The sequence below is a fragment of the Vanellus vanellus genome (genome assembly GCF_965231255.1).
Source record: "Vanellus vanellus genome assembly, contig: HAP1_SCAFFOLD_52, whole genome shotgun sequence".
In the NCBI taxonomy this organism is placed as follows: domain Eukaryota; kingdom Metazoa; phylum Chordata; class Aves; order Charadriiformes; family Charadriidae; genus Vanellus; species Vanellus vanellus.
In genome coordinates this window covers 1,314,367-1,336,393 of record NW_028126794.1, presented here as the reverse complement: position 1 = coordinate 1,336,393, position 22,027 = coordinate 1,314,367, and the positions used below count along the sequence as shown (strand labels likewise).

At 53.1% G+C, this 22,027-nt stretch overlaps 2 protein-coding genes across 2 annotated transcripts in view; both read left to right on the top strand.

Annotated features, from left to right (window-relative positions):
* Positions 1-7,887, top strand: part of LOC309685753 (acrosin-like) — a gene marked incomplete at both ends in the record, with an annotated part of 101,463 nt that extends 93,576 nt beyond the window's left edge. The window contains 3 exons of the mRNA XM_082501478.1: positions 6,448-6,645; positions 6,912-7,057; positions 7,531-7,887. Coding sequence (XP_082357604.1) covers positions 6,448-6,645; positions 6,912-7,057; positions 7,531-7,887 — 701 coding nt within the window. The remainder of the gene's footprint in view (positions 1-6,447; positions 6,646-6,911; positions 7,058-7,530) is intronic.
* The window catches only part of LOC309685752 (electroneutral sodium bicarbonate exchanger 1-like), a gene marked incomplete at both ends in the record, with an annotated part of 77,630 nt that continues 63,486 nt past the window's right edge, over positions 7,884-22,027 (top strand). The window contains one exon of the mRNA XM_082501477.1: positions 7,884-7,938. Within this exon, the coding sequence (XP_082357603.1) occupies positions 7,884-7,938 (55 nt within the window). The remainder of the gene's footprint in view (positions 7,939-22,027) is intronic.

The window sequence follows — 22,027 nt, the reverse complement described above, 5'->3', positions numbered from 1 at the left end:
TGGTAATTCTGGGAATGCCCAGTTTCTACATATCCAGAACAACGCATCCGGTGCCTGCCAAAACTCTTTCATTGTATCTTCTACATTTTCTTAATATTGTGAGCTGTTTTTCATTCCTGAGAATGGATTCATACCCTCCTTCTTACGTTTAAAGAGACTACTTTTTGGTACCCAGGTATCGTGGTTTAGGCCAAAATCCGCTACTGGGGACATGGGGGACCCCAGATGGGACCGACAGAGTGTTTTTATTAATTAAGAAACAAAGTTACTGAACCAAATTGGTTCTGTTTTACCTCAAACCAGGACACCGGGTACAATTTTTGGTTTCATTTTGAAACGTTAGGTATGACTTTGGTTTTCAAGGAAACCAAGTTCGGGTGAAATTTGAATCTATTTTTAAGACTTTATTTTTTTACATGGTGTCTCCCCCATTCGATCTGAAAAGTTCCCCCCCTCCCAGGTCAAACAGACTTTTCCAATTACTGTGGAACTTATCACCCACTTGTTAGGCCTCCTTTTTTTTTTTTTTTTTCTCATGGTGAGGGTATAATTCCATTCCAGGATTTCAATCGGACTCAAACTTGCACTTCTCCACGGCCACTCTTCAGTCATTCAAGCTCCCCCACAGACTCAGCAGTCAGTCACATTTAATTCTTTAGCTATGTCTGTTGCTAGATTTAAAAACAAGTTTTGCCCAAGAGTGGGGAATCCTAACTCTTTTTGTAACTGTTTTTGCAGCTTCTGGTATATGCTCTCGTTTTGTACTTCTAATTTTTTTCTTCTCTGTTTTGTGACCTTTGTCACGCTCTTCACTAGTTCTTCCTTCACCATCTCTTGTACTCCCCCTCCGTCTGGAATATCCCAGTGACCTGCCTTAGTGAAGCAGAGCCATTTTTTCCTTTTAGGACACCCTACTCCTAATCTTGTTCCGCCTATTCCTAAATTCTGTCCAACCCAATATTCTTGTCCGCCGTATTTGCACACTTTTAAACTCTCACGGGTATAACACTGGTGATTGATATGCGTGTGCACAGTCATAGTATAAAACCTACCCCAGGAGAAGGTCTGAGAGCACTTCCGGCATTCGTCACCAGATACTAGAGATACCACTAGTGATAATACCACTGGCAGTGGAGGTCCAGCATGGCTTATACTCCTACCTCTCGTGCCTATTGGGGTGCCTCCAACAGCCGAGAAATAGTTCTTCTTGGCAGCGAGTCCAGAGGCCAACCTGGTCTTGCCCTCCATTCTCTTTAGTCCGGTATCTCTGATTCTTGTGGCACAATAGGGTCCTTTCTTCAGGAACTCATATTGGAGTTGATATTTCGAGGATATGTGAACATTCTGGTTGGGTCGGTCCACATTACGTAATTCTCTGTGGGTTCTGCGACAATAATGTCTAATCCACTTACACTTATCTATTGGGGTTGTATACTCACATCGGATACACTAAAGATCAAAGACTTGGGAGAGGTACTGCTCCTGTCTGCAATGGGGACCTAAAACGACCTTATTACAATTATTACACTTAACCCGTAGGTACACGCAACAATTACAATCGCAGCAAAGTAGGGTCGAAGGGGTTGGGTGCTGCCTGAGTCCGAAGGCACTTTCGAGGCTTTTGCTGTCTGTTGCTCTCATGCAGCAGTACTGACTCTTATGCGCCTTCTGAAGGCTCTCCAGGGCCTTTTCCTGTCAAAGCAAAAACACCAGACTTCCTTCTCATGGTTAATTTCCACATGCGTACTTTGAATCTGTATAGATAATGCCTTCTTTTCCCTGGAGATAATCTAAAGCTCTCTTCAGAGCGTATAGTTCACAACTCTGGGCTGACTAATTTGCTGGTAATCCTCCTTCTTCAATTACTGCTTTTTCTTCCCCCAAAATGATGACATAACTACTTGCTCTCTTTTCATCTATACATCAGGAGGAACTGTCTATAAAAAGTTGTTGGATAGTTTTTTGGTTTTGGTTTTGGTTTTGGTTTTTGGGTTTTTTTTACATAGGGCATTGGTGTGTTTATTAGCTCTTCTCTTACCCTGGTTTGGTAATTTATAAAATCTAATCAATCATGATGCGGCTCCCCACTTGCCTGTTCCTACAGGAGTTGTGAAGGATTCAGGTTTCCGTCTACTACGAGGGTCAAATCATTCTTTTCTATTAAAATGTTTTCGTACTTCAAAGTTCTGGAATCTGTTAACCACTGGCCAGACTTTTGAGATAAGATAGTTCTTACAGTGGGGGCGGGTATGTACGATTAGGGTTCTTCTAGAGGTTAATTTTGGGCTTTTTTCTACTAATATTGCTGTGGCCACTACTGCCTGTATGCATGTGGGCCACCCCCAACTTACCGGGTCCATTCATTTTGGATAGGTATGCCACCGGTTTCCTTTCTCCGCCCCGTTCCTGCATTACGACTCCATGCACTATCCCTTCTTCTGTGTTTAGAAGAAGGTGAAATTCTTTTTTTTTTTTTTTTCTAGGGAGGGGAGGGCTAAACCCGGGGCTTCTATTAATTTCTGCTTTAATTATTAAATTGCTCTTGTTTGTCTTCTGTCCGCTGTATTGGACTGTCTTTTACAAGTTTGTCATACAGAAATTTTATTGATTGAGTGTATCCTTTAGCCCATAATTTACAGTACTCTAGTAACCTTAAAATCTTCTTTATTTCTCATTTCGTTCTTGGGACACTTAATGCTGTAATTCGTTCTGGATTGATTTTTCTTTTTCTATTGATAATTAGATGCCTTAAATACTTCTTTTTGTACAAATTGCAGTTGTGTCGTTGAGACTCTTAGCACTTGTTCTCCAAAAAAAACCATTCAGCAAACGTATCGATGTCTCCTTCTGACTTTTTGCTCCCTCTCTCCTGATACCAACAGGTCATTTCCATATTGCAAGATTCTTACTGCGGGTTCTGCCTGGAACTCCTCTAAAATTTTCTCTAGTGTCTGTTCAAATAGATTTGGGTATATTGTGAATCCTTGAGGCAGGGAGGTCCAGCGGAGTTGCTGCTTCTTCCCGGTGTCCGGATCTTCCCATTCAAAGGCAATTTCATAATACAAGACTTCTCAGCTCCTGAGTCTACTAAAAAGGTGTAAATTTCCTCCTGGGGGCCTGATTTTAAATTTATCAAGGGCTCACTAATTCTTTCTTCCCCCAGCAGGTAGAGCCCTTGACACCCTTATTCTTCCTGTTGACAGATTTTAAACACTCGTTGATCTCTCTTTTGCCTGGGACACTCTCTCTTAAAATGTTCTTCCTACCCACAATGGTAACACTTTCCGCCCTCTGGGGCTCCTGATTTCATTCACATGGGCTTTTTGAGCGACAGCAGATGGGCTCCCTGTATCTTGTGTGCTCTCATCCCTGGCCCTGGATTCTGGGGCGCTTTATCTTTAGTCTTTGTTATTTCTTTTACAGTCGCCACCATTAGTTTTGCTTTTGCCCTCTGCTTCTCCTCATCGCGCCTCACATACACTCTTTGTGCTTCTCGTAACAGCTCATTGATTCCTCTCTCATGCCAGTCTTCCATCTTTTCCATTTTTTTCCTAATAGCTGGCCAGGCATGGGTGACAAAATTTATTTTTTAATAATTCCTGGCCAGCAAAAGTCTCTGGATCAGTCCCAGAAAACTGCTGAATATTCCTTCAGAGCCTCTTCAACTGTTCCATCGGCGATTCCTCTTTGAGTTCTTGGAACACAACCCACCCCCAAATACATAATCAATGAGTTCTTGGAATGCAGCCCACCCCTGAACATGCCCCCTCCCTTCCAGCAGCGCAGGCGCTGTGCTTCCTCACGAGTCTTCCTAATAGTCATTGGAGGGAGGCTCGAAGTCTTTACCACCATGTCCTTCTTGTGGCTTCTTCATTCCTTACACTCCTGTGGTTATCTTAGCTAACGACACCACCCTTTGCCCTGCAAGTTTCTGTACTTCCAACTGTTGCTCTCGTCTGATATCCTGTCTAACACTATCCCTTTCCCAAACGCACAGCGAGCACAGACCCATCTTAGCTGAAGCCATAGTGAGCACACATCTATTTTAGCTGAAGCAAAATTCTTTTGCTAAATTACTTATTACAACAGCAACACACACTGACACACACCCCGACTGCATAGGAACACACACACTGACTACAGACCAACACACACTAACATCCCACACACGCCCCCACCACACATGGAACACCCCACGTCATGCACACAGTGCTCGTGCACGTCATGCACAGAGCGTGGAAGGCATGCACATGCAGCATGCACACACACACGCAGTGCGGGCACACACAGCCTGCCAGCATACGCACAAAATGCCCGCACACACGGCACGCGCTCGACCCAGTGAATGCATACCTGCAGTGCGCACGCTCACAGGCTCATCTACACCACACTGCACGTAAACAGTGTGCACCCACCGTGTGGGTACCGGGACACGGAGTGCACCCAGACACCGAGTGCACCCACACACAGGGCACACACGATGCGTGCACACACAGAGTGCAGCACACAAACTGACGTGCCGGCATTTCCCAGTCCCTGAAGGGCCGACGGGAGAGCTGGGGAGGGACTTTTTACAAGGGCGTGTAGTGACAGGATGAGGGGGAAGGGCTTCAAACTGGAAGAGGGGAGGTTTAGAATAGATCTTAGGAAGAAATTCTTGACTGTGAGGGTGTTGGACCCTGGCGCAGGTTGCCCAGAGAAGCTGTGGCTGCCCCATCCCGTGAAGTGATCAAGGCCAGGTTGGACGGGGCTCTGGGCAACCTGGGCTGGTGGGAGGTGTCCCTGCCCAGGGCAGGGGGGTTGGAACTTGATGGTCTTCAAGGTCCCTTCCAACCTAAACCATTCTGTGATTCTGTGTGTGCGCCCAGGCGTGCGCATAGGTACGGAGTGCAGCATGTGGGTGTGCTGGACTCGTCCCGCTCGCACATCACCACTTGCCTGCTGCGGCTGTAGCCAGATGGGCCCCTCAACACCCAAAGCCGTGCATGCTGCCTGTAGCAGTTCTGTTCTGTTCTCTGGTGTATGTGTTTTGGGAAGGCCCTGGTGGCACAGGGCTGCAGAGAGCGGGGTGGCAGTGAACTTCCCCAAGAGGCCGCGATGCCACACGGGGTTTTTTGCTGCCAGCTGTCAGCAGGCAGCGCTCGCAGCCAGGCGCTGCTGCCTGCCGCGGGGCCTGCACAGCCTCGTCCCGCAGGCAGAGCGTTCAGCGGGGGTCTGTCGGGGGTGTCCCATGCCGGCTTCTGCCTCCCCTCCTGCCGGGAACCCCCCATGGTGCCCCCCCTTTCTGCCAAGAGGCCACCGGGCCCGGTGCCCGGAACCAGCGACTCTGTGACATCAGCCCCGGGAACAAGAGCACCGTGGGCAGCGTGAGCACTGCGGGCACTACGTCGGCTGCGGCACTGGTGGCGACAGGCCCTCGGTTCGCTTCTTGCAGGTGCCACGTGCCGCCACTGGCAGCAATGAAACTGCTCCTCGTCGTCGTCCTGCTGGCCCTGTGCTGGCCTGTGCAAGGCGCGTGGGACAGCTGTGGGTAAGTGGCCCCAGGCTCTGGGGGGGAGCTTGGGCAACCCTGATGGGGTTCACTGGAGGGAGCCCGCTTGTCCCCCGTGGCCACAGCTTCCCCAACCCCGCCTGGGAGCCTCAGATCCTGGCCAGCACCCCGGCTGCTGGCACAGCTCCTCTGCGGGGCTCAGGCAGAAACAGGGGCGCACGCACGCCCGCCCCAGGGGGTTCCCTGGCCCTGCTGTCCGTGCAGCGCCTTGTGGGGAGGGAAGAGGGCTGACCTTCAGCCTGAACCGCAGCACGCGTGGAGCAGGACAGTCATGAGTTTCTGGTTACAGAGGGACCTGCGGGCTCCGGCCCATGGCTTACCAGTACGGCATGTCGCGCGTGGTGGGTGGCACCGATGCCCGTCCAGGAGCCTGGCCCTGGATCGTCAGCATCCAGGACCCCTGGGAAGCAGGCACGGGGCACATCTGCGGAGGGTCCCTCATCAGCCCACAGTGGGTGCTGACGGCGGCACACTGCTTCATCGAGGCCAGGTAAGGAGGGCCAGGGAAGGGGGGTGTCCCCACCACCCTCGCGGGTGCCCTGCGCGCAGCACCGCCTGCTACTCCCATCCCCGTTCCTGCCAGTACGCCCAGTGCCTGGGCACTGCCGAGCCCAGCCCAGAGAGTGCTCAGGAGAAGGCTGGGCTCGGGCCACTGCTTCCTAGCAGCCTCCAGCGCCACATGGCTCGTGCCTAAGGCATGCCAGGGCAGTGGCAGCCTGCGTGGCACTGCTCTCCTCTCTGCCTTGGGAAGCAGAAGGCAGGGAACGGCGGGGCTGCTGCAGCGCGTGGCTCCGCTCCCTCTGACCCCCCTCTCCATCTGCCTTCCAGGAACATCAGCATGTGGCGCGTGGTGATCGGGGCCACCCAGTTGACTCGGCTGGGCCCCGAGGCCCAAGTGCGCCATATTAAGCGGCTGCTGGTTCACGAGCACTACAGGAATATCACGCAGAGGAACGACATCGCCCTGCTGGAGCTGGACCAGCCGATCCAGTGCAACTCCTACACCCAGCTTGCCTGTGTGCCCGACGCCTCACTGAGAGTGTCAGAGCTGCACACCTGCTACGTCAGCGGTTGGGGCGCCACCACTGCAAGATGTGAGTTCCCCAAAAGTGCTGGTGTCCTGAGTGCAAGCTCGGCACACTGGGGAGAGGGGTTGGGCTTCCCGAGAGCGGAGGCGAAAGCCAGAGTCAGGCTGCGGGGACATATGCCTCCAGAGAGAATGGGCTGACCCACCGCCCAAAGCCAGACAGAGGGGAAACACGGGCACAGTGCCTTCAGGACGCAAAGCCAAGCCCTAGGGAAGGGGTTCACCCAGGCAGGGGGGGAGCTGCTGGGGCTTCATTGCTTTCTGTGCTCACAGCTGCAGGGTCAACGGATGTCCTGCAGGAGGCCAAGGTCCAGCTCATTGATGTCAACCTCTGCAACAGCAGCGGGTGGTACAGAGGGGCCATCCACAGCCACAACCTGTGTGCTGGCTATCCGCAGGGTGGCATCGACACCTGCCAGGTAGGACATGCTGCAAGTCAAGCCCCGGCAGCACCGGCAGCCCTCTCGCAATGCCCAAACATCGCCCGGCACGTGCTTGGCCTGGCAAGTCACCCTGCTACTGCTGGGTCTCCACCGCTGCTGGTGCTCACCTCCCCTTCCCCAGCTGCAGGTCCTTGCCCAGTGCCCGCCTTGTCCCAGAGCCCGGGGACGCTGCCCAGAAAGCCCATCCTGTGCTCCCGGCAGCCCATAGGTCCAGATCCCAAAGCATCCCCCTTCCACACAGCCGGGAGCACTGTGCAGAGATGAGAGAGCGCCCGACCTTACAGGCCCTCCACCCCCTCCCACACGAGGCTCTGTAGGCTCCAGCGCCGGAGCAGCGCCGTTGTGTGCAGTGAGCAGAGCTCTGGCAGGTGCTGGGAGAGAGAAGGAGCCGGCCAGAGCGCTGACAGCGGCCACCCACCACCACCTCAACCCTCTCTCCTCCCCTGCAGGGTGACAGCGGTGGTCCTCTGGTGTGCAAAGACAACAACGCGGACTACTTCTGGCTTGTTGGGGTGACCAGCTGGGGGAGAGGCTGTGCCAGAGCCAAACGGCCCGGAGTCTACACCTCCACCCAGCACTTCTATGACTGGATCCTGGTCCAGATGGGACTGCGCCCAGCACCATCGGCTACTACAACACCACAGCCAGTCTTTACTTCAACCCCCTATCAGAGGCCAAGGCCAATACCCACACAGTCGGGCGGGTTTGCACCATGTCCATTTCCACGCCAGAAGCTGGTGGAATTTTTTAAGCTGCTGCAGGAGCTGCTGCAGGTCCTGTGGGGGAAAAAGACTCGAGCAGCATGACAAACAGGCTCCAGAGCAGGCTGCGCTGTTCCACGACCATTTCCTTCCGGGGCAATGCCTGCTGAGCCAAAGGCAGCCTCAGTGCCAAGGCCTGCTCTGTCCTGCCCGCGCTCCTCTGAGCGCAGAAGGGCTGATGTTGACTCGGTTGTAGAAATAAAGTTCCTGATTTTCACAGCTGAGCGTGCTTGAGTCCAATTCAGTCTCCGGTGCAAGGCAAGGACTTGCATGCCCGGCGCCTGCCAATGAGGCTGCAGGCAGACAGCAGGGCACGAAGGGAGAGTGACTCCCAAGGGCTGAAACGGTGCCTGGTCAGAGAGGAGGGTGCTCAGAGCCACCATGGGACGGAGAAGACTGGCACATGGAGGATAGGAAACAGTGATGTGACCTGCAGACAACTTTGGGGCTATGCATTAAGGCACTCAGCTGGAGATTAGGGCCCAGTGTAAGCCGTAGCTAATCGAACAGACGGTGTGAAACTCCTGAGCGTGACAAGAGAAATTGCTGACCACAGCAAAGAGTGAGAAGCCAACAGGGCTCTCAGTCCCAGAAGGAAGAGCTGGATTTCAGGGGTAGTTAACGGGGGATTGATCCCCCCTTGTCTCCATTTTCCCTGCTTGAACATCCCCCTCATCTTCCTTGACTCCTCCCTTTCTCCTCCCTTGTCTCTCCTCCCAAACAAGGGACCCACCCCAGGTCACTTCCTCCCTCTCCTCCCAGGTTTGCTCCATCACTGAAGAGATTTGGTGTTTCAGGTGCTGGTAGCTCGGTCGCCTGGGACCGCCATGGCATTACTGATGCGGCTTCCTGGGCACTGCTGGCCCTGCTAGATGCCTCTGCCCACACGGACCCCAACCATTCCTCCAGTTGTCTGTGCAGTGTGGCCACTCTCATCATTCCTCCTTGACCACCTGCCAAACGTGGTGCTGGAATAGCAGAGTACCCACAGAAGAAGGTTTGCTCCATCGCTGAAGAGATGGGGTGTTTCAGGTGCTGGTAGCTCGGTCGCCTGGGACTGCCTCGGTCCCCGCCACTGCCTGCATGCATGTGGGCCACCCCCACGTACTGGGTCCATTAATTTGGATAGGTATGCCACTGGTTTCCTTTTTCCGCCCCGTCCCTCCATTAGGACTCCATGCGCTATCCCTTCTGCCACGTTTACAAGAAGGTGAAATGATTTTGGTTTCTTTTTTTTTTTTTCTAGGGAGGGGAGGGCTAAAACCAGGGCTTTTATTAGCTTCTGTTTCAGTTTTTGTAATGGCTCCTGTTTGTCTTCTGTCCACTGTATTGGACCTTCTTTTACTAGTTTGTCATACAGAAATTTTACTAATTGAGTGTATCCCTCAACCCATAGTCTACAGTACCCTAGTAACCCTAAAATCTTCCTTATTTCTCTTTTTGTTCTTGGGACACTTAAAGCTGTAATCCCAGAAATTCGTTCTGGATTGATTTCTCTTTTTCCTCCACTAATTAAATGCTCTAAATACCTTACTTCCTTTTGTACAAACTGCAGTTTTGCCTTTGACACTCTTAATCCTTGTTCTCCTAAAAAATTCAGCAAACGTATCGATGTCTCTTTCTGACTTTCTGCTCTTTCTCTCCCGATACCAACAGATCATTTCCATATTGCAAGATTCTTACTGGGGGTTCTGCCTGGAACTCCCCTAAAATTTTCTCTAGCATCTGTCCAAATAGATTTGGGGATTCTGTGAACCCTTGAGGCAGGGAGGTCCAGCAGAGTTGCTGCTTCCTCCCGGTGTCCGGATCTTCCCATTCAAAGGCAAATAAGTTTCTACTCTCCTCTGCTAATGGACAGGCCCAAAAGGCATCTTTAAGGTCTATTACACTAAACCATTTATGATTATGCGATATTTTACTCAGGAGGGTATATGGGTTCGAAACCACAGGCTGCTGAGTCTGTACTCGTTTATTGACTTCTCGTAGGTCTGCGACTAATCTCTATCTCCCCTCAGCCTTCTTGACCGGTAGAATTGGACTATTGTAAGGTGACATCCAGGGTTCCAACAATCCATCCTTCAACAATGAATCAATTACTGGTTTTAGACCTTTCCTCCCCTCATAAGATACGGGATATTGTTTTATCCTTACTGGCTGGTCCTCTTTAACTTCTAGTTTCGTGCAGGTTCATTTACTTGTGCTGTTTTCTTCTCCTGGCAACGCCAGCAGCAGAGCGGTCGGAGGAGAAGGGTGAGTGCCAGGCTGGTGGTGCGGAGGGGCGTGTGAGTGTGATGTGCGCGGTGGCCCCGGAGGGCACTGAGAAGGGTCGGTTGGTCTGGCTGTGCAGGGGGATGCTCTGCCTGCAGCGACGGCCCGAGCAAGCGCGGCCTTGGGGAACCGTCTGGTTGAGCGTTTGTTGGTGTGCTGGAGAAGAGCTGGGCAGGTGTCCCAAAGGGCAGCCTTTGGTGGGACGTCCTTCACCCCAAAGCTTTGTGGGACCTTTTTGAAGCCACCCTGGTGAGGCCTCTGCTCCTTCCACCCAAGTACTTTACGTTTCACACCGTGGAGTGGTCATTTCTGACTGCATCCTCAGCAGGACCTGGGGCCGGTGGCATTAGCTTCAACTGTGGAGCTGTAGAGACCTGGCAAGGATGGAGGAGAAGGAATGAGGCTCCTGGTGAAGGGAGGGAAGTGAGGAGGTGCAGTGTCCACGCTGGCGTTGAGGAGTGGCTGGGCAGGAGAGGACATGTTGGTGTAGGAGCCATGGAGCAGCCCGTGGCCAGAAGCAGAGGGTGGACACGGGGAGCATGGGCTCAATGTGAGAGGGAGCACAACCTCGGCACAGCGGGTTTAACTAGAGGGCTGGGAGCGAGAGCGTCGTCCAGCATGGGCAGGGGAGCTGGGTCTGCTCCTTCTCCATGTGAGAAATGGTGGTTTGCAGGTAGCATCTGGTTGCACTTGCTGGAACGCAGAGCGGGAGAGAGTTGTGTCCTGGTTTTCCCCTACAAAGGCAAGACATGGGTGGAAACGTGGCAGTGGGGAGGGACTGGGAGTAACTGGGACCCCCCATCCGCCTCCCAGCCCCATCGCGCTGGGATGGGACTGCACATCACCCCAGGGTTTCAGGGCTTGAAGGGTTGTCCCCGTGTCCCTGCCGGGCTCACAGTGGTGGCACGCTGCTCTGCGTCGGGCTGGCGGTGGCTGGGAAAGGTCTGGCATGCTGGGGCCATCACTGACTCTCATTTTCTCTCCCACCATAGAGCTCCTGGGCGTACCTCTCGGGTCTGTACGGAGCCCCCCTGGCCGGCGCCTGCTCCAGGCTGAACAACCCCAACGCTCAGCCTGTCCTCCCAGCAGAGGGGCTCCAGCCCTCACAGCATCTCCGTGGCCTCCTCTGGCCCCACTCCAGCAGGTCCATGTCTTTCCTATGTTGGGGGCTCCAGAGCTGGATGCAGTACTCCAGGTGGTGTATCACCAGAGCAAAGCAGAATGACAGAACCCCATCCTTCACCCTGCTGGCCACACTTCTGATGCAGGCTGGGATATGTGTGGTTTTCTGGGCTGTGATCACGCATTGCCATCTCATGTTGAGCTTCTCATCAGTCAGCACCCCCAGGTCCTTCTCCTCAGGGCTGCTCTCCATCCATTCTCCGCCCAGCCTGGATTTGTGCTTGGATTGCCCCGACCCAGGTGCAGGACCTTGCACTGGGCCTGGTTGAACTTCATGAGGTTGGCATGTGCCCACCTCTCCAGCCTGTCATTAGTAGAAGGCCAGGCCTGCAGCACCCCGGTTATCAGCCCAGCTCTGGTGGGAGGGGATGCTCCTGTATGGGGGGGTTGCCCTGCGCTGGGGGGGGACTTCCCACCGAGGGAAGGTCTTGCTGAAGTGGAGGCCGCGCTCATGCTCCCTCTCCCCCATCCCTCCCCAGATCGCCCCGTCAGAAGGTCCCAAGGCCAGTGAGCGGATGGTCATCATCACGGGGCCGCCCAAGGCTCAGTTCAAGGTGCGCTGGGTGGGGGCTGTGGGTGGGGGGGACAGTAAGGGCCAAGTCGAGAGCATCCCTGTGGTCACCACAGTGCTGCCAGCCTGGCTTGGCCTCCCTCAGCGCCAGGGGAGCTCTTTGCTGGGTACCGTGGTTTTGATGCTGCTGGACGTGGGGACATCATCACCTTTGGGGATGGAGGGGCACAGCGGGCGCTGCCTGATGGTTTTCCTTCCTGTCCGTCTCCTCCCCAGGCCCAGGGGTGAATATTTGGGAAGCTGAAAGAGGATAACTTCTTTAACCTGAAAGAAGAAGTGAAGCTTGAAGTCCACATCAAGGTGCCTTCCTTCGCCGCCGGCCACGTGACAGGCAAAGGTGGCAAAACGGTGGGGGGTGGTGCCCGGGGGATGCAAAGTTGGGCATCAGATATCACCCCTGCCCACCCCAGGGGGACAAATCCCGGGTGCTCAGTGGTCTCAGCGATGTCTTGACCCTCAGCCCCCATGTCCTGGTGGTGGTTCTCGTTGGTCCCAAGGAAGGGGGAGACACACAGGGTGCCTGGTGCCGTCGTGACTGTGGCAGTGGAGGATTTTGGCTCTTCCACAACAGAAGCCTCTTGTGGTTCGCTCCAGGTGAACAAACTGTAAAACTTAACCAGCGCGGAAGTCCTTGTGCCACGAGACCAAACCCCGGACAAGAACGAGGAGGTCATCGTTAAAGTCATTGGGCATTTCTTTGCCAGTCAGGTACAGTTTGGCCGCGGCTTTACCCGATCCTCCCTGGCCGCTTTCATCCACCGAGGAAAGGCACAGGGCTTGCTGAGCCCAGCAGCACCCGAGCGTCCTGCCACTCTTCTTTTGGGAGGTCCCTGTGCCCCCAAGATGCACTGAAGGCGTTTTGGTAGCTCCCCCTGGCTGTGCGAGAACTGAAATTGAAGATTGGCTCGATTGAGCTAAAAATGGGTGTTTTGGATGCTGTGTAGAGCAGCACCCAGGGTGTGAATGGACTCCCCGGTGCGGGCAAATCCATGCGCATCCCACCTGGGTGCATCTTCCATAACCTTGTCTCCTGTCCACTTCGGCGGGATGGCGACCCCCCCAAAAATTCAGGCTCTCTCGAGGAGTGAAGCACAAGTTAAAAAAAAAAACAAAACAAAACAAACAACCGGAAATTAATTACAGCTTGTTCAGAGTGACAAGTTGGGAGCAGCGAGATGCTCGGTGGGGGCTCGGGAGTTGGTGGTGGGGGGAGAAGCGGTGCCCTGACCCCCACCTCTTGCTTTTCCCCTCTCCTCCCCAGGACTGCACAGCACAAGATGAGGGAAATGCTCCAGCAGGTGAAGCAGCAGGAGCAGAAACACGCTCCGGGAGCCCCGGCCTCGCAGCACAGCAAGGGAGGCTCCCGCCGTGCTGCCCAGCACCGCCCGATGAATGTAACCCTGCCGCCGGACATCTCCCTCCCCCCCTCCCCAGTCCCCCTCCCCCACCCCCAGCAGGTCAGGGGAGCAAACCAAAGACCCCCCCAAACACACAGCCCCCCATTCCCCGCGGCGCTGTGAGGATGCACAGCCGAGGGGTACGGGGAGGGCTCTCTCCATCCCACAGCCTCCCCCTTCCTCCTCCCTCGCCTCCCGACACTATCCCTTTAGTTGGACTAACAGAGGCAGAGAGAGAGAGAGTTTTTAGTATTTTTCTTTTTTTATTATTTTTAATTTACTAAAAGCCACCTGTTTTTCACCTCAGGCACAGCCGGAGGAGCCGGAGGATTTTTCAGTTTTGTAAGGATTTTAATTTTTTTTTTTTTTTTCAGAGGGGGTGGGGGCGGGAGGAGGATGTTTGGTTTTTAGCCAAAGCCGGCTTTTCTCGAGGTTAAAGGACAGGAACTAGTCCAGTGGTTCTCTAATGCCCAGTAGAGCAGGGATGTAGGATTGCCAGCAGGGGGTGAAACCCCCCATAATAATTAAAGGAGCGTTAAAAAGCGATTTCTTAAGGGCTTTGAGAAGAGCAGTGCCTGTATGAGCCAAGAGAAGGGATCCCGTCTCCTCAAAGAGGCATTTCTCTTTCACGCGCCCTTTCCTCTTTGCTTCCCTGAGTCCCAAACTGGGGTTGGCATCTGCTGCGTCCCCCCGTCCCGGCTGTCCCTCTGTCCCTTCGCTCTCCATCACCGCCCCGACGCGGCTGAAAGATGCGGGTTGCAGGAGAGAAGGGGGGAAAGAGGGGCGGGGGGTGTCCTGGTTCCGGCAGGGATGGGGTTAATTTCCCCGAGGAGCCGGCAGGGACACAGGTATCCCATCCCCTGTGAGCCATGCCCGGGGCTGGGGGGAGCTCGCCGGGGGAGGGGGCGGGAAGTCGCGGCTGGGAGCGGGCTGCGGCGGTGCGGGGCCGGTCGGTGCGCGGAGGCGCTGTCATCGCGTCCGTCTATTCCTTTACCGCTGTTATTGGGATTGTTTGCCCTTCCCGTTGCTCTTCTCTTAAACTGCCTTTATCTCAACCCGCGAGTTTTTTGCCTTTTTCTTCCGATTTTGCCCCCGGCTGCGGGAGTGGAGCGAGCGGCCGCGTGGTTCTTTGTTGCCGGCTGAGGCCAAACCACGACGGGGGAAACACCGGATTTCCAAGAGGTTGTCAGCCCAGGGCTGGGGAAAAAAAAAAAAAAAAAAAAAACAACAAAAAACCTAGCAAAATTATTATTTTTTTTAAATTTCAAAAATAAAGCACACACAACCCCCAACCCCAGATGACACACACACATCCACACAGAAAAAAACACCTCAGGTTTTCATACCTCAGCACCTTGCGTTTGTGTTTCCCTTCTAGAGATTTTGTGTGCCTTGTAAAACTGATACTTGGAGCTTTTTTTTTTGTTTAATTTGTTAAAAAAAAAAAGACGAGTTGGAAAAAACGATCTCGACCGAGTGTGAAGCAGGAGAAGGAAACCACTCCCACGGGTGCCAATGCTCTTCCGTAGTCTCCTTTGGCTAGCTGAGAGCCAGGGGCTGTTCCTTTGGAGAAAGCTTGAGAAATGTTAAAAAGGAGAAAAAAAAAGGGGAAAAAAGTGGTGGAAAGAAAAAGGGGGAAAAGAAAAAAAAGCAAAAGAAAAAAAGAGAAAAGAAAAAAAAAAGAGAAAGAGAAAAAAGGGGGGGAAGAAAGGCGGAAAAAAAAGGGAAAAAGAACCCCAACTCAAATATAAAAAAAGGTTGTAAGAAAAAAAAAAAAAAAAAAAAAACAAACAGAAAACAAAACCAAGCAAGGAAAGTGGTGAAAGCCGCTGGGAAGAGGAGGGACGAGGGACGGGAGCGAAGGGGGGGGGGGGTGAGGTGGCGGTGCCAGTGTGGCCCCAGGGGCTGTGACACCATATTTTTGTCCTCTACTGCAAAGTGTTCCGTGAAAAAAAAACAACCAAACCCCACCCAACGACAACATCATCACAAGAAAAAGAGAAATCTCTGCAGCTCACACGAGCCTGAGCTTGCTCTCCGTTGCTCTCTTTCCAGTGTCTTGGGGGGGTCATGGCCGAGCTGAGATTGGGGGGTGGTGGTGGTGGGAGTTTGCCCCATGGCTGTGATGGGGGGAGAAGGGGTGGGTGGGGAGTGGGGGCTGTGCTGTGGGGTTTTTTTGGGGTGGTGGTGGTTTTTTGCCAGGCGCAGCTTTACCCAGTGGCTCGGGGAGGTGTTGGCATCAGGAAGCCTGTGCTAAAGCGGGGTGGGGGCCTCGCCGCAGTTGGTTAGCAGAGCCAAAGTGGTTACTAATGGTTATTAATGGTGCACTAATTATGCCCGTGTAACTGGGAAGCTCAGATGCCCCCAGTCACCCACCCCCATCCCCCCCCCCCGGGTGCTTCTCTAGCCAGGCGAGCGCTGGGCGTCCCCCCCGCAGGAGAGGAGCGCACCTCCGGGGTGGGTGGAAGGGCGTCACCCAACGGGGAGAAGACCAAGATGGGGCTTGGGTGTCCCTTGGGGTGGCCATGTGGCGGGGTAGGGCTGCTGGGGGCTGCCACGATGAGGGACACCCCCACGCCTTTCTCCATGGCTCCCAGAGCTCTGCTCCCTCCCTCCCTCCCACCCATCCAGTGCCACCGGAGAGGTGGTGTCCCCCCTCCCGGGGCAGGCAGGGGCTGCTGCCACCCCACCTAACACCTCAACGCACCAAACCAGCTTTCAGCAGTCACAGCCACCCGGGCGCTGCCAAGGGGGCAGCAGGGGCTCCCCACAGGGGGTTTACAGAACACAGAGAGTGTCCGTACACCACTAACCCCTCTCCAGGGGCGGATTTTCGGGATGCTGCTTGCTCATCTCACCGCTGAACAACTCCCCGATTGCCCCTTCAGCACATTGTGACCATCGCTTCGTGGCTTTTGTGCTCCGATGCTCCTCCTGGCTCCAATCCTCTTCCTGGGGGATTGTGAGGGAGCAAAAAACCACATCGCTACATCCAACTTTTTTTCAGTTAAATAAAAAAAAGAATAAATCACCCTCTCTTATTACCAGGTAGAGTTTTGTTCCCTTAAGGCTCTTTTTATGAAAATAAATATTTAAATTATATAAAGAAATAAATACTTCTCTTTTCACATTAGATAACTCCCTGGAGACAGCAAAAAACAACCCAACACCACTGTGCACCAGTGTCCACCAGGGCTTTATACTTTTGTGGCTCTCATGTGCCAGGCCATCGAATCCACACAGTCCAATAAAGTCGGTTGTCCCTCTCCTCCTCCTGGCTGGAGGCAGGGCACCTCTACTGTTGACCGTAGTACCTACGATTATCAGATTGGTTCCTACCTGGTCCATAGAATCGCCTACCGTAGGTCGGAGCAGCCTTCCTCCTGTAAGAATCCTTTCTTCTATCGGCTTCATTTTGCAACTCAAGCACCTGTGCCTGTAGGGCTGAGGTAGGTTCTCCATCCCTCTTCTTCATGTCTTCTGCATATTCACAGAGGCAAACCCACAGGATATCTCGCATCAGCTTTGATTTGTCTTGAGTCGGAGGGTGGTTTTTCTCTTGAGTAGGAGGGCGTTTCCTCTTAGCAGCTGCAACATGAGTCTGTACAGGGAAAGCATGGAGTTTTTCCTCCACCTTGGTTAGTTTATCAAACAGTTTATCGGTTTGCTCAACTAATCTCTGGGTCATTTGCTCTATTTTCTCAGTCAGTTTCTCAGTCATTTTCTCGGTGGTCACAGTCAGCTTTTCTATGGCTGCCACAGAGAAGGGACCAGAGAGACTGTCTTCATACTGTCGTACCTTCTTAACCCCTTCATTTACAGTTGGTGTGTCAGTATCGGATCCTCCCCAGACCATTGTTGACAATGGGTGGGAATATGTTGATGGTGCACTTTGTACAAACTTTTTGAGCAGAGATCGTTTGCATGGCATTTCATCAGGGTCTACTATCGCTTGCCCATCACTATAAATCACCTCTCGCACAGGCAGTTCTTTCAGGTACAATCCCTCCATCCTTGGACAGGTTTCCCAATCGCCTAGCTTCTCTGCCATCTCAGTCTAGGGTATCTGCCCCGCTATCCCAGCATCGGAGCAACCAGGAGACAAGTGTTTCGCCTTCATGACGACTAAAGTCCTTCCTGATACTTCTCAGATCTTTCACGGAGAAGGATTGAACAACTCCCTCTACATCTGAGTCCTCCTGTGGGGAGGCTGCCCCAGAAGGGGCCTCTCCAGCATCTGCTCTAGAAGGACTCTGGCCTTTGTCTGTTTTCAAAGGTCTCTTTCCCTTCTGTGGTCTTGAAGGACCCTCCCCTGGATCTTGTTCAGAACTCTCCCCCAAGCTATGTGACTTGAGGTGGTCTTTGTGGTAAGGGGCAGGGGAAGGAGTTGACCTCCTCTTCCTGCTCCTGGTTACCGGGGCGGCTTGTACCGATTTTGATGGAGTTGGAGTAGTTTTGGTACTGGTTGTAGTGGCTGCAGTAGGTTGTGCCGGGAGAGGCGGCGGCGTGGCTTGTGCCGCTGCAGGGGGGGGCGCGGCTTGTGCCGGGACGGGCGGCGGAGGGGCCGGTGTTGTTGCGGTGGGGGGGGCGGCTGCCGGTGGTGCGGGTGCCGGTGCCGGTGCAGGCGGCGGCGGAGGCGCCTGTGCCGTGGCGGTGCGGAAGACGGCTGCCGGTGGCGCCGTTGCTCCGGGGGGGGCAGCTGCCGGTGGCGCCGGTGCCGTGGGGGAGGCGGCTGCCGGTGGTGCCGTTGCTCCGGGGGGGGCAGCTGCGGCCGGGCCGGGCGGGGCCGCGGTTCGCGCCGCTGCAGATCGCCGAGCGGCTGCGCGGGTCTGAGTGGCGGCAGCGCACGGTCCCCTCCAGCTCCCCCTGCACAGATGTTTCACAAGAAACCACCCCTGCACCACATTCAGGAGCATCAACAACAAAATCACGATCTTAACAAGGTACCAGTCCTTATCCTCAGAGCCCAGAAGGTTGCCATGCCCCAGCTCTGATGGGGTCACATCAGCATAATTATCAAAGGGCGAAGTAAACATTCCCCAGGTAGAAGAACCCTTTGATCCCTTTGGTCTCTTTTCTACTGAGCATGAGGCAGATGGGATGGAATACCCTGTTGGTCAGTTTTGGGTCACCTGTCCTGTCGCTCCTCCCCGCAGGTGGGACCCCACTATGCTTTTCCGCTTCCGACCCTCCAACGGGGCAAATAACAAAGCTGGTTGGCCGTGGGGGTTATAGCAATAAGTATAAGCAAGAGCCTCTCTGCATCCCATGCCTGGGCATCAGCTGTAACCATTGCTCTTATCGCTCTGAGAGAGTGAACGCTGATGGCACAATAGGCAGTTAATTTCAGTTGGTAGAAGAGGCCCAGCTAAGAAGCCAAGTTACTGAACAAAATTGGTTCTCTTTTACCTCAAACCAGGACACAGGGAGAGTTTCCTTCCATTAAGGCTCTTTTTATTAAAATAAATATTTATATTATATAAAGAAATAAATACTTCTCTTTTCACATTAGATAACTCCCTGGAGGCAGCAAAACAAGCCAACCCCAAACCAGCCCAAAGGACAGGGGCTTTGGTGAGAAATCAAGAGATGGTAAACGCTTTCTTTCTGTGGTCGTGACAAATCCAGTTTTAGGAATCAAGTAGACGGTAGATATTCCAGAAACAGAGGAAAACTCTCTTTGAGGAGACGGTAGTTCAGCACGTTGTCCTTGGGAAGGTAAGTTGGGCAAACACGACTGTAACCACCACCACGGATGTTTCCCATTTGTCTGTAACGTGGTCGCGTGCGCTGTGAGGCGCGAGCGTGCGGCTCAGCCATGGAAGTTGACGATGTTCCTTCTTCACTCTGCCCTTAACGAGGTCACACCCACCTTTCTGGCTCTTGCTTAAGGTGCGTTAGCTAATTTCAAAGAGAGTTACTGTCTCCAAAAGAAGGGGGGGGGGGGGGGTGGTGGTGGAGGTGGGGAAATAAACTGTCTTAACCACTACTTCATAATTTGAAGAGGAAAACTTGTGTACCAAAACCCCAGAGTTACTGTCTCCAAAATAAGGGAGGTGGGGGGAACAAACCACCTTAACTTCTCCTTCATAAGCTAAAGAGGAAAACTTGTGTACCAAAACCCCAGAGTTACTGTCTCCAAAATAAGGGAGGTGGGGGGAATAAACCATCTTAACTTCTACTTCATAACCTAAAGAGGAAAATTCGTCTAAGAAATGTAACTAAAGGTCTAAGAAAACTAACTAAAGGCCTAAGAAAAGTAACTAAGGTCGAAGAAACGTAATCAAAAGAAGAGCTCTAAGAGTCCACGTGTCACAGCAGCTGTTGGTGGATTATCTCCCACACCATCTTCTTCCGGAAGTATGGCATGTGAGTCTGAAAAGAGAAGAGAAAGAAAAGAGAAATTAAATAATGACGTCACGGTAGAAAGAGGTGGCAAACACGCATAAACGCCCAGCGGAGTCCTTAATAGGAAGTTCCCTTTAGGAACTGTCAACCGTTTGGGTACAACACCCCACGCGGTTCCTAAGAGGGTGACACGACAACCCGACAAAACCAGATTGACTTGACCGCGCGACAGCTTACAAGCACGCTAATAAAAGACCCGTCTAAAACGAAATCAAGAAAAAGAAGCGGTGTCTTGACTGGTCAAAGGGTAGAAGCCATTTCTCCAAAAGATACCGAGCCCAGATATGCCAAACCCGCTGGCAGCAGTATCTTGCCCAAGAGGAATCTCACCGGCAGCAGCTCCCAAAGGCGGGGATGGAGAACCACAGCTCTGCCCTGCCCAGGCCACTTGGAGGTTCTGATCCCAGCAACTACGCACTGAAACGGGGTACGAAACCTCAGCCCCTGCCCCGGACACAATGAAGAGCTGCTGCCTAACCTCCCTGGCTCCTGTCCCTGGGCGAGAGGGGCTTGGAGGGGTTTATGACCTTCACTCACCTGGCTAAAGTTGAATGGTTTCTCTCTGGCGATGTAATCTGCGTATTTACACATAAAGACGCCGCAGTCGCTTCCATTCAGCTGCTGAGGGATCTCCTAAGGAATGCAAAGAAGATGGAGGATTTCCCTCTGTCTCAAAAGAAAAGCAACTTGGAAGCAGCGCACATTACCCACACCGACACTGCGCTCACCGCACACTCCTGACCCTACTTGCCTAATCCCCGATACCCACTCCCGCCCACGAGGAACAGACCCAGTTCACTGCTCACCATCCCTCCCCTCTGCCTCCCGGACTCGGACACTACGATCCAAATTTTTGGCAGGCCCAGAAGGCGCAGCAGCCCTCCCCCCTGCGAGGTGTCTCAAGGTTCGCACCGCCTCTTTCTTAAGTGACCTTTCTTAAATCCGGTCTTTAGGGACTGCTTTTTACTATCAACTCCTCAAGGAACATCAGCTCAACCCTTTCTTTGTCACGGGCCAGGATCTGGGCCCCAAAGAAGCACTTACAGTTCCCATTTCAAACCCAAGGGGTGCTCACGTACACGTGGCTCCATGCTGTGAAGAGTCCACTCTGAAACATCCAGCTCCAGCTGTCTTTTTTCCCAGCTTTCTTTTTGCAGGTATTGGCTGGTTAAAACAAAAGGAAAAAAAAAAATCCCTTTTCATCTCTGTAATTTAGGCCAACAACAAAATAAAGCGGCTGAAGGATCACAGGAAGACGGACGGCAGGACGGTAAAATGTCAGAGGATCCTCACCGCAGCTGATTTAAGGCTGATTTTGAGGAAAAATCCCAATCTGAAACTTACAAACACGGGGAGAGGCTGTGAGCTAATGGTCAAGAACGAGGCCAACGACTCCATTGTTTCGGAGAGGTCAAAAAGCCCCAAATCACATGTTATCAGAGCACAAAGAGACAAACCAAGCAAGGAACTGTAATGCCGTAATTCCACCGGGTGCCTTGATCCCACATCCTGGGCTCCGACTAACAAAGTCGGCACACGTGTGCCACGGGGCTATGGCGTATTTGGCTGTGCCTCTCACGGGAAGGTGGCAGAATCCAGGCACCCCAGACCCTGGGTGCAGGGGACGCTGTGACAGCAGATAAGCAGTCGATGCCAGACAAGTCGCAGCAAGCAACTCCAAGATTCCTGCTTGGTTATCTACAAGCCACGTGAAAACTGGCAGTCGCCTTACAGGGACTAAATCTAAAACCCCTCTCCTCATTCACACCAGAAAAGCAGTGACGGAGCGGTTACTTACAGCAAAGTCTGACAAATCTTGTCCCCTTTCTGCCCAAGCGAGTCCAAGTACGTGATCGTGTTCTTCCTCAGATCTATGACCTGTTATTAAAAGGTGACCGTTAGGCAAAGCACAACCTTGTGCCGCACACCCCCCAACACCTACATGACTTCTCTTGCCAGTTTTTGCTCCCCGTCCAATTCTAAAGGAAAAGCCCGTGGGACTCACGGCTAGTGTCCAGTGTGCTCGCGAGTTCACAGGCACGAAGAGGATGTCCTGCTTAAAGACATCGACACTCTTGGTCCACCTTCTGACCGACTCGTAGCCCCCAGATGTTAGTTTTGGATAAAAGAAAGTACTAAACGCGTGGACTGCTGGATAGCCTTCCTTCTTCCCTCTTTCCATCACCAGACTCATGTAGAAATTAACGACCTGCACCATAAAGAGGAAACGTGAGGTGTCAAAATAAGACGCTGCCTTCCCCAACGAAAAATACAGCACCACCTCTGTTCTGGCCACCCTTAAGCACGCAGCGCAGAGAACTCCAGCCTCAGCTGGAGGCTTTTGTTCCCAGGATTTCAC